The sequence below is a fragment of the Microchirus variegatus genome, assembly GCF_963457635.1.
Source record: "Microchirus variegatus genome assembly, chromosome: 11".
NCBI classification, from domain to species: domain Eukaryota; kingdom Metazoa; phylum Chordata; class Actinopteri; order Pleuronectiformes; family Soleidae; genus Microchirus; species Microchirus variegatus.
Window position 1 is genome coordinate 17,380,495 of NC_139812.1, and position 13,011 is coordinate 17,393,505.

Sequence of the window (13,011 nt, forward strand, 5' to 3'; positions counted from 1 at the left end):
TCCTCGGGTTTTGCCGATAATCCATTTGCTGATTATGCAAAAGAAGCAGCTGTGTTAGTGAAGTGAAGAAAAACATTTCCCACCAAATGAGCAGGAACAAAACTAGAGATGTCATTTTAACAATGGATTTGTACATTTTAGTCAGTATTAAGTTAAAAAAAAAGTTATTAGAGTCTAATTCAAAACATTCTATATAAAGCTGATCAATTAAATGTTTACTCCTTTAGGTTTTTTTCATTAAAGACCTAGAGATTATATCCTAAAGACCACTAAGGACCTACTCATTTTTCAAAATGTCACAATTTACGGCCGAGAGCACCAGAGGAACCCCTAATGTCCTAATGTCCTAATGTAAAAGACGACCTAACCACCAATAAGTCATTAAACTTTTACTTAGTTTTAATGGAAATAGTAAAAAAAAAAATGTTGTATTATTGTGGTGGCATTATTGTTTAGTCAATAAAACTCCCAACAAAATACAGGCTTGGTTATCACTTTTGCAAAGCCACTGCCAGTTGACAGGAACGGGTTCTCTGCTATTTGCTGAAAGGCAGAGCTACACTCTGACCCATTTAGAATATTTTGGCTTGGTATAAATGTGTAGTAGTTATTCTATTTGAAATGTAACACTGCTTTGTTTTACACTGCTTTATTTATAGCTAGGACAAACTGTTGTTTTAGGTGGATGTGTTTGGACATGGCCAAAGGCTCTGCTTTACACCTTCCCTTCTGATTCCCCCGCTCTGGCTGAGTCAGACATAAACCAACGCTGTTGATACCGTGTCTAGTCTCCCACTTAAGAGCAGCATAGCCAGGGGCGGATGGCGAAATCATTAGGGCGGCTGGAAGGGACCGTCCTCTGATGCTGAGTAATGAAAGTGGCACACGCTGCTAAATGGAACGGTGAGTCTAACTCGTAAGAAACCTCATGCTGTCTGACCTGGTCAGACTGTCACGACATATTCTCTCAAGAGTTATTCATGTAGAAGTGTGTACTCATGGTAGTGGAGAGCACTCGTTAGAGCCTATAGATCTATACCGTTGCTTGTAGAGCTTTACAAACTGTATCTGGAGAACTACAGTGTATAATGTTAGACTTACAAGACGTAATGAATACCTTATACTTTTTGTTCCAATACGTCTCTACATGTGCAGCAAAACTACATTTACATGTGGTCAGAGATAAGAAAACTAAACCATATCCATAAAATGTTAATGCACACGGCACTAACATTTAAACCTAAGTAAAAACAGAGGAAATTGGAGATCCTTTTTGGGTGTTTACATGCTGTGGTAATACACAGTGTATAAATGTTATACTCTGCCTCTGTTGTTGCCTCAAACGTCTAAATGAGGCTAAATGCTGTCTTAAAAGCCGTTCCTCCGCAATCTGTAACTCAATAAAGTTCTAGATTCATGTCTAGATGTCCCTGTTCATTTGCGGTTGCGTTTTATCTCCACCAAACTCACGATGATCCGATTTGGCAATCCAATTACAATGTCTGGAAAAGGAAAACAATATATTGTATGATGGTAATGATTTAAAGTGGATTCGTTCCGATTGGTTTATTGAGTCTCAGCATCGTCCTCTGTACTGTTACCTGACGTAGATTCCTTGTTACTTTGACATCATGCCAATCATTGTCATTAAATTTCCCATTGACTGGCTCCACAAGAGCTTCAAAGGCTCCAGACCCCAAATTAATGACGAGTGATACGGCCCCATTTTTCAGTGCCAGGTTGACGTAATCGGCTGATTTGCCCGTGTGCAGCATCAGTCCATTCCTCTGCAGGGTTTTGAATGACAATGTGATTTCATCACTGCTGCTTTGTATTGGGTTCAAGGACAAGTCGTAGCAGAAGAACTCAGATCCTTTGAAGGTTGCGACATACTCTTCTTTTCCTGCGGAGACACAAATGAAAAAAAAAGCGCTGCTTTATATAACTGAGGCCCTTTTGGTGTCTGTTTGTGAGAGAGATGTGAAAATAAAAATAGGCTATCAAAATCAACATTTGAATCAATAGGGGAAAACAGACATAAGAGAGAGATCCCATGCACATTATGGGAGGTACAAGATATGATGGGGTCCAAAAGTCCGAGGCCACTTTCAGACAGTGGGAATATGTTCTCCATATGTTCCAGTGACCATCCTGTACCTACCTTAGCCAGAGAACACAGGTGAGTAGACAGCAGCGCTGCTTTAGGGTTTACCTTCTATACACATCAACTTTTAAGACATTTGTAATGAGTAATTACACACAGAATACTTGGCGCCTGCTACTTTTGGGCCTATCATACATAATACACTGAGCAAAGGTCTGCTTTGCACATGCTGAATATGTATTCCTTTACTGATTCATTATACAAATGGATCACTGCTCTGTTGCTGTTTCGAGCACAAAGAGAGATTTACACACAGTTTGTGCACTCGTATTATACTGCCTGACAACAGAACTCGCTCCGGCTGAGTTACACAAGTATCATGAGCACATTTTAAAGCAGAAATATTAAATTAGCTTGTGTGTTCTGATCTGCTTACACAGTATTATTAAAACATAGTTTCACATGTATGAATATGAATTATTTTAGTTAATAAAAAACACAAGTTGATATAAAAGTATCCTGTGACACGTTACAGAGAAGTCTATCTTCTATCAAGTGCAGTCTGCACATATTGCTCAGCTACAAAGACAAATGCACACAGCCGGTATAAAACTGACCACTGAGCAATAAGTAACAAAGCCTCTCAGCTAACACAGACCACAGGCTACACAAACACTGACTGAGATCTATTTCACCTTCAAACTGATAAAATGAACCACAGGAGTCAGCCATTAGGTTCATTACTTCTAAGACTGATGTGGTATATACTAGCATTGGCCTTCTTTGGAAAACCACAAGTAATGAGAACAGACAGTCTTAAATAACCTCTGTAGAGGATTTGAAACCTCGCACACATACACACTTTCCCGCATGTTTTCCAAGTATTACACCCAGCAAAACAGTGACTCCGTGATGTAGAGGAGACACGAGCCAAAATTCATTTGTATTTCTTACATCAAAGAATATCAATATTCCTTAAATTCAATTGTGGAGACGTGAAGGTTTATCAATAAATTCCCACTTATCTGTTTCTCTCATAAACATTGACCACTAGTATTTATCTCTTTTACCAGAATACAAGTGTTGTTGGTGACAAGCAGCTTCATACAGTATGGACTCCCCACGCCATTAAAAACTATCAATTCAACATATATTTGTGGATATACTTGTGCACGTCTTGCCCTCTTCAGCCATCAGACGTCAGTAGATATGACAAGGATTTGACGAAGCACAAATAACGTTGGAAAAGAAAAAAAAAACCTCTCACCACTGCCATTATAATGTTTAGAACAAAGCAGCGCAGTGTCAGGGCTTGATGCATGTGAACAGTCATTAGAAAGCATTTAAAGGGAGGTTTAGACAGATAACAAGCCATTAAAGCCACGAGCAGAAAATAAGGCATGAAAACACAAATGGACCAAAGCATTTCATTATCATAAATGGGAATAGCGGCACATTAATATATGCTTGCCAAACGCACACTGTCACACACATAAAGCCACTTTTAGTGTAGCGTCCAGGCACGGATACAACAATGCTACAAGTAAAAAGGGGCTGCTGTCCACAACAATTTGTCACCTTATTGATTCCCCCTTAAAGGCACTATAGTGCACCTCTGGGAAAACTACAGGTCTCTGTAATTGAAGTTGACGGGATTTCACCACGCTTTGGTCTTTCCCTCAATGTCTGAGCCCTCTATCAGTGAAAATAAGAGACCTCTCCCCTCTTCACAAAACCCAACCATCCCTGCTCCATGAGCTCAGTGGCCACATAACAAATTGAGCTAATACTCCAGGGTCATTCTCATCTTTCTCTCCACACATCCCGATGCCTGCACTTCACAGTTAATTCCCCTAACCAATGGACAAAGAATTGTGTGTGAACAGCAGGGGCGTTGTTGGGAATTTACAACACTTGGGGCTCTGCCCAGAGGCAGTTTTAGGACCAGTGGCCTACATCAATTCATTAATTCATTCCCTGGCAGTCTGTTTCACTCTGATGTACGCGTAACTGTATGCAGGTCTAAGTGAAGCGGGGCAATTTGGATGTCAGCCTGCATTTAGTGTTGGATTTGAAAATAAAAAACAGTTCATAAAAGGTCACACTTCTTCCATTTTAACCAGCCAGTAGACGTAAGGGTGTACATGGTAGGACTGTTTTAATAAGGATAATATCTTCTAGTGTGGGACCAGTCAAATCAAGCACCGGATAATTTTTCTTGCCCTTTTTTTTTTCTTAGCCTTGATCTACATCAAGTTGTCACTACAAGGCAAATGGATTCAATAATACATTTTTATTTATACATACTAAATGTATCAGCTACTTTGCAGAAATGCCTAGACACCAGCATACAACGGCCTGTAACAAGTAAAAAATTGATAAAATAAGGGTTAGAACATTTGCATCCTCTTCTGAACAAGTCAAGTTCAGCATTCACTGGTCATATTCACAGAGAAAAAAGCATCCGTGCCACTTACTTAACATTGAATCTGACAGCAGCTTAGGGCTGAAAAGTGAGCAAGTATAAAACAATATATCAAATAATTGCATGAAATCCTGCTTAAGCCATACTCTATACGGCTCTGGCTTATATGTCACATATAATCAATTTTTTTTCGCTCTCAAATCACATATGACAGTCCCTGGAAGTTCCCCCCCGACCAGAAAACAGACGTAGGCATTACGCATACAGTCAGCTGTGCCGTTAGGCATCCTGTCGTGTAGATTAAGCACATGTCTTATGTTAATGGAACATGTCAAATAGTGATTACTAAATCAAGCACACATGGGCTTCGTGAGGAGCAAGTCAAATTAATATGCACTATATGCATAGACATATTTGGCCCACACCTGTTAAGTATTGAATTCAGACGTTTTAATCAGGCTTTGGGCTCGGCCCCTTATCTCCAATGAAGGGACGATCTTAACGTGTCAGCATAACACAGACATTTTGGACAGTTCTGTTTGTGGCAACAGTTTGAAGAAGCTCCTTTTTCTAATCCAACATGACCGTGCCCCAGTGCACGAAGCAAAGGATAAACTACGAAGACTTGGTTTGACAAGTTTGGTGTGGAAGAAACATGACTGGCCCTCACAGAGAACCTGACCTCAACCCCTTACAAGCACCTTCGGGATGAACTGGAATAGAGACTGTGAGCCAAGCCTTCTCGTCCAACATCAGTGCCTGACCTCATAAATTCTCCACAGAATGAGTGAGCACATATTTTAAATACAACATGTTTTCTTCTTCTTTTTATATATATATATATATATATATATATATATATATATATATATATTCATGGCATATAATAAGCACAACTAAAAGCCTAAAAGTCGGATTTTCTCTCCTCAAATTTAGGCCAGTGCAAGATAAATAATTGTTAATCAATAGCATGTAATTGTCGCTGCCATTCAGGAGCCTCATTCTCTAACTGCTACATTACATTTGTGGCTGTGGTGCAGAACAAACTGCCCACATTGATGGAAGTAATACAATTATTCGCCGCTCAAATCAAATTAGTGTCACAGAGTCAAAGAGGTACGGTGCTGCATGCAGATACAGATGGAAAAGTTCAGTATACTTCACTGCAAAAAAAAAAAAACACTAGCGGCAGCAGAAATGTCTCCGTCGTATAATTTAACTCTCCGTTAATAGCAGCCTGGTATGTAGAACCGAATCACTTATTTATTATGAAGCACCGAGGGGTTACAAGCGGGAGCGTGTCATATGTACAACAATGCCAGCATGTGGCCGAGCGACAGGGAGGCTTCCTCATCAGTCACTTTCCTCTGACACTAATCTGGCATCTGTTACTCTATATGGCTGCTTTTTAAATTAGCCTGCACCCAGGGGAGCACACTGCTGTCAACACCAAATCATAACACAGCAGTCTGAAACTGACTTGGCGGTGGGGAAAGAAGAAAGATCACCTATTAAATGAGAGACAGGACAAGCTTTGATTTTTTAATTGCCGTTATTCTAATCTGTAACCCTTTTGACCTGATGATGTAAGTAAGAAATGTGTCAGAGATGCCAAGGAAAAGGGTTGAATAATAAGACGTGGACAGTAAAACAATCTTATTTTCGCATATGCTATTGTTTCATAATACTATTTACTTTATACGGTCATTAAAAACAAAGCTGGAATTGGGGGTTCTTGTGTTTCCCCTCTCTGTTGTCGTGTTCATGGCAGTCCCCAGCATGACTGGAGCGCACGACATGCATGCATCACTGTTTCCCTGTCAGAGATCCTTCAACTCTCAGTAACAAGCCGAAGTAAAAAGAGAAACGTGGTTTTGCCCTCCGTTTTCTCCAGGTTTAGAAGACGCTTACAGATGAGGGAAAAGAAGGAACATGCACTTCCAAAGTACCACCTGTGGAGTTGAAAGGACTCGCTGTGCTGTAAATAAAACTGGATGCTAAAATAGATTCAGTGTGAGGACCAAAGTTGTTTAGTGGTTTGTCGTAAGACTCGGTGACTGACAGTGGATTTAACTCGCTTTCCTTGTTTGATAGGAGGCCTGTTAAAATGATGCACAAGTTAGTGCCTGCAGCCTATTAAAGTAATGTGAAGTTAACATCATGAAGTGGCCTAAGCCTCTTACATTATGACAAGAGTTTCTGAAGTGCTGTATTCTCCGAGAACATGTTTTAATACATGATAATCACGCCGTTCAATAGACTTCTGCTTACAAGGTAGGCCCCGGCCCGATTAAATGAGCGCTGAATTTCATATAAATGCTCACTGTTTGTTTTTATATCCGCAATAACAATTAAAATCTGTGAGACGCTTTTTTGTTGTAATTACAGAACGGCCATGGTAAGAGAGAGAGACAGAAAATGGAGAGAGAGAGAGAGCCTAATTTAGCTCGTTTGAACATATCGAGGCATTCAGCAGAAGGTGACAGCATGAGTGGATGTGTGAGCGGAGTTCTCTCAGAAACCACGCTGCGCCGGCTCGACGTACAGTGTCATTTAGATTCGCGGTATGACGGATTCCTCGCTGTGCTCATAGAGAGTCTCCTTCCATGGTGTCAGTCTGCAAAGTCACATCATCCACAGTTAAGCGCACTCATAATTGGCTTTGCCATTCAGGCATCAATTAGACAGTCGCTGCGTTAAAGCGTGCGGTTCATACTCACGCAGTAAACTGCTCGGTCTTTCGAGTTGTGCGTCTAATTGTGAACAGATTTGTAAACACACAGGTTAAGTGCTCGTCTTAACTCGATCACTTTTGTATGATATTTCATAATCAAGTGTACAGTACTGCCATCATGAAGGCAATTGTTTTTTTTCTAAATGTATTTCTAGCATGCCTCTTTCATTTCTATTAATATCTTTGACTAAGTGTTGAATCTCGGCGATCCAGTGCCCATTATACCACATTTTGTCTGACTAACAGAGCATAATATTTTTCAATTTATAATTTAATCAACCTTTAATGCTACTTTGCATTTGATTTTTAAGATGTCAACAGTTAGCCGTGGGAATAAAGTGGTGCATATAAGCTTTCTTCTGGATTTCTCGAAGCGTTTTTTTTTCTTCTTCTGTTTTACATTAAATCTCTTCTGCATCTGGATGAAGCTGCGTTTGATGGAACCATTTTGTATACGACACAAATGCAAAATATTTAGAAAATATATAGAAGGAGGAGAAGGAGAAGATGAACTGTCGGACGCACATTTACTTTATGTCAACAATCAACGGAATTCTTGCTTCTCCTCTAGTACAGGTAGCACAAGGGCAAACCTGTGAAAAAAAACTCCCTCTAGAGCAGGGGTTCTCACAGTTTTGATACCTGAGGGCCAATTTAGGAACCCAACATTGGACTGAGGGCCACCAAAGGAAAAAAAAAGGGAAATAAATCCCATTTGTAATCCTTTTAATGACCAGATTGCAGTTCTACAGTTTAGCGTTAAGTAATATAAGCGTTAATATAATGTAATTTAAGCATTAATATAATAACGCTTTATAATTTACTGGGTAATTACCCAGTATTTTGGCCTTTGTTCTGACCTTCTAATTACAGGTTAATACCATGTAACACATTTCTGTTACCATATATTTACTGGGTAAATAGCTAGTAATTGGGGGTTGTAGCTACCTGCTTATTACCAGCTTATAACCCAATAAACACTAAAATTCACCATATAGAAACCAGGTAAATACCCAGTATTTTTGTTTACACTTATTGGTCTGTATCCAGTAATGTCCAATAAACATTTAACAAGCTTAGTAGCTCCTGGATTAAAACTATCAACTGTAATTCATTGCGGGCCGGCAGAAATGTTTCTGTGGGCCGCCATTGGCCGCCCATTGGCCGCCATTGGCCCCCGGGCCACACTTTGAGAACCAATGCTCTAGAGGATGGGTGTTAAAACATGTTTTGTTGTCGTTTACATATATCTGTACTGTAGTATCAGTAAATATTTCATTGATGTTTTGTTTTGTTTGTTTGTTTGCCATTTTACTGTTAATTTTGGGGGGTATGTGTTTATGTTTATTCAGATTCCTTTTGTTAAAAACATTTGCAACTGATACTGCGTTTGACCCTGAATCCACTGTCATAAATGCAAAGGTTGTTATTGCTGTTATTTTGCGCCCACAGGGTATGTTTGGTCCTGTTAATTAGCTTTATATTCCACGGCTTTTTACACGGTCACATTCAATTATTTCACATCAAATTATATATACATGGATGCCGACGCTGCTGCCAACAGCATCACATATAGCGCCCTGTTTAATAACAGGAGGACAGCATACCATTACTTTGTCAACAAACCCATTCAAAAAGGAAAGCTGCGTAAAAAGGGCCTCATTAAACCTTCTCTTCATTGCTCACTGGTCCATGTTGTACACGTATTAATATGTAGAACACTATAGAGGACGCACATCGTATATTAACAGTCATCATAACAATCACAGCCATGACAAAGATGATGATTGTGACGAGGATAATGGTGTTTTTATGACTCTTGACATTATACTGGTGATATACTGTTGGACACATGTCAAAATAGCACAATAAATGTCAAATGTGAAATAAAGATTCACATTAAGTTGCATTAGTATAATAGCGTTAAAACAAAATAGGACGCATGATCTACTTGTTTCATATCAGGCACCTTCTCTCTACTCTCTTAGTCTCTTTCTTTGAATTATGCAAATGTATATTCATAAAGATGAACCGCGACTGAAAATTCATCACAGAGTGGAGCAAAGTCAAAACTAAATATTATCTGGGCAGACTGTTCATTACAGAGAAGGGATCTGTGTTTACAGCAACTGCTGGCGTGAAGCTGGAGTGAAGGTCAAAGCAACATCCTGTTATTTATAGCCACTATCTTTATCAGCATCCCCCTCCATTAAAGTATGATACTGTGGCGCATTTAGCATTTGAAAGGGAATATGACTTGAAGCGGAGCCAAACTAAAATGTTATAAAAAAAAAAAAAATAAAAAAAAAGGGAAATTTCGACAGTTACTGGTTGTTAAGGAAACCGGCGAATAAAATCTAACACATTTTATCAAAAACAAAGAGACAAGCTGTAAATTTAAGCGTGCAATATCACACACACACGGTCCGTGTCTGCTCACTCTAATTGGTAATGTCTCAATCAGGCGCAAACTTTTCCCTAGAATCAGCTGTCAGGGGAACAAACAACAACCACATGCACAGCTGTGGCGTCAAACACACAACCCCTGTATATGTGCAAACACAACATATACAATGGATTTAATGCAGACACAGACAAGAATACCTAACCTCGTCTCGTTTCCTGTGAAACCCTCGACTCGTACACCTTACAAAGTAAGATGTTGCGTGCAGATTTACACGACCCATTTATCCGCATGTCAAAGACAAATATTCATTTTATTCAAACTGACCACTCGGCAACTACACCTCATGCTCTGAAGACATGTAAAAGAAAAAAAAGAAGAAGAACTAAAACATGAATATGTAAATAGAGCGGTGTCCTCGTGAATCACAAAGTCCACCACCACTGATTTCTGCACAAAAATAGAACAAAAGGTGACGCGTGCAAGTGTCTCGGCTTTAGATTCAGTATTGATGAGCAGAGAGAAAAGTGGAGAAGGCTTCTTGTTCAAAACTGCAGGAGATACTTGAGCTCAAATATATGTCTGAGATAAAAACTGGGAGACATTTATAGTTGGCAGCTGGGCCATTAAACTAGATCTTTTGGTGTACTCTCTCAACAACAAGAACATTTCTGTGGAGTGGATTTAACAAATAACTCCCCCAAAAGCAGCATCCTGGACTTAATGGCGCTGACAAAGAACAAGGTAGTCAATCTCTTGAAGACATATCGAAGCCTCTTTTTATCCAAAGCACAGAGTAAGGAATGGGTAAAAGTATCCAAGTAGCTTCTCTCTCTCGAGTATTCAAACTTTAGAACTGGCCAGATCTAACAAGGGGGTGACACAGTTAAGCAGGGCACCTAAGTAAGAGGAAAACACGAAAAATGAAACTCACAAAGACAGGGAAATATGAATGTAAATACCCATAAACCCAGGCAAATCATACCCTGAATGAACACACACACTAAACAGCACACTTTCAGCTGCAAAGCTCTCATTTTCTCCCAGTCCATTACAAAATCACAGCAGCATTACGGCAAAGAGAGGGCGCAATGTTCTGAATACTAATCTGCAAAGCCCAATCCATTTCTGCACAGTAAATAGAGAAGATAATAATGTAAGCCCTGGGGAGATGGGCTGGATCAATATCCTAATCAAAAAGAAGAGTGTTTTGATTTTAATATATAGTTTCTAATTTGCTTAAAGATACATTGATAAATAAAGATTCATACTTTGATATGTATTTATATTTAAAGAGCAACGGCGACAAAGTTCTCCTCTAGGATACGTAATGAACCTATCAGCAAAGATCTATAATACCAGACGATAATGCGATTTGTGATCAAAAGCAATGAAGTGCAGAAACAGGTGCATCGTAACATCTGATAGCAGTGTTCTGTCTGAATGGGCCATATTTGAAATGTGTTAGCAGCAATAAATCGTCGCCATATGCATCTTAACAAGCTGCTCAGTTTGGACGTAACCTTGTCAAGGTTGCCGGCAAAGATCTAAAGTGCACGCAGAGAGTGATCGGGCAGAGGTTACAGTCCACTTTTGATTACTGGAGCAGGGAAAAGCAGTGTCTGACTGTAAAGGGCTGGCATTTGGCAGATGTGTAATTTGGGTCGTATACATGAAGTCGTGCGTTTCTCAGACAAGAGTAAAGTCAAGAGGTGCTGAGGCATGTCATTGCACAGAAATAATTCATGTGCTAATTACGTCGCCAGTGTGTCTCCGGATGATTTCTGTGCAGAGCCGCTCTCATCTCCCGGCTCTCAGCGCCGACATCCACTCTGTCTGACACAGCATGAATCCTTGATAGCGAGACGTTGCTCAGACACATCAACCAAAAAAAAAAAACTGTTATTTTATCCGTATACTCTTTCCGCATAGCAGACACGGCCCGCAGCAAATAAAATATTAGGTATGTTCAAAAACATTCAGTGTCGATAGACTTTTAAATGCACAACAAAGGAATGCTTTTGTCAGCCTTTTGAATTTTTCCAACAAAATTCTTCCTGTTTCCTAGTTCATGTTATGTTTTTCTTAACGTGTACATTTTCTGCTATGAGAATATAAGAAAAAAACCCAATATGACTTAATGCTGTCATACAAAAAACTAAGACACAACATTGGTGTCAGTATTGTCCGCGCTTAGATGTCAATAAAAGTACAACTGCTTAATCAGCTGTGGAGGAAATGCTTAATATATATTATATACATATTTTATGAGCTGCCAAAATAATGAATCCTTATAATCTGGAAATCAATCACCATGTGGGTGTTTGCTGTGACCTTTATGTCTCACAAGATGAGTGCATGAACCAGTATCTGAATGTAAGGGAAGAATTTGAACCCCAAAATAATTCATATCTGCCTTTTAGCAACCACTAAATCTTGCATGAATAAAGGTATTACATTATTTAACGGCCCATAGTTGTGGAAATTGATTTAATTCTAACCGGTTATATGTACTTAGTCTTTTGGACATTTATTACAGTTCTGGTGATGAAATGTAATCAATACAGACACTGGAAAGCAACTCCCCCCCCCCCAATACGTGTTCAAGTGGCACACAAATAAACTTCTGCACTTCTTGTTCCGAAGTCAAGACAGTGAGATCAGATTGTTCTTTCATGCCTTACATACTCTGACACTGGCAAAGTGGCCTGTCTTTCAAGACCAGGTCTTTCAGGTGCACTGAGGTGAACTTGAGTTAAATGTATCCTGAATCTAAACCAAATCTTCCCAGCACATAACCACCACTGTTTTTTTTTTCTTTAATAGAAAATAGAACGGGAAAAAGAAAAACTTTTTGAGCTTTCTTCTTTTACAAAATAGTGTTTTGCTATTGACTCCAGCATCACCACATTGAGCTGCACAAGGTCGCAGCACCACATTGGATTTGTGTAGATTGTTGGGTTAAGGATTGCACTTTTTTTCAAATCCTATTGTTATTTTGTGTTTCAGATTGCTCTCATTTGGTTACCAATGCATTCTGTAGATGATCACACAGCAGATGTCCACTCATGTATGTCAAAAACATATCCTTAAAGCTATGAGAATTTCCTCAAAAACTACGTTATATATTTAACATTTTAACAGTATTTTTTTTCCCTCCTAAGTTACTGCATTGAACGCATTCCTTTTTGTGTCTCATATAAAGTCCTTCAGCTATGAGTAGAATACACAATATTTAGCAGTGGAAGACCAGAGGCACATGTGTTTGTACTGAGCCACAGCAATGGAGATTAAAGACATATAAAACGTAGAGAAAAGAAGCACAAGAACTGTCACCACGGCAC

General features: G+C 39.3%; 1 protein-coding gene across 13 annotated transcripts in view; it reads right to left on the reverse strand.

Moving 5' to 3' along the window:
* The window catches only part of LOC310934104 (neurexin-1a-like), a gene marked incomplete at both ends in the record, with an annotated part of 227,211 nt that overhangs the window by 149,029 nt on the left and 65,171 nt on the right, over positions 1-13,011 (reverse strand). For all 13 annotated transcript variants that reach the window (XM_083897741.1, XM_083897740.1, XM_083897738.1 and 10 more), the window contains one exon: positions 1,602-1,903. In XM_083897741.1, coding sequence (XP_083753867.1) covers positions 1,602-1,903 — 302 coding nt within the window. The remainder of the gene's footprint in view (positions 1-1,601; positions 1,904-13,011) is intronic.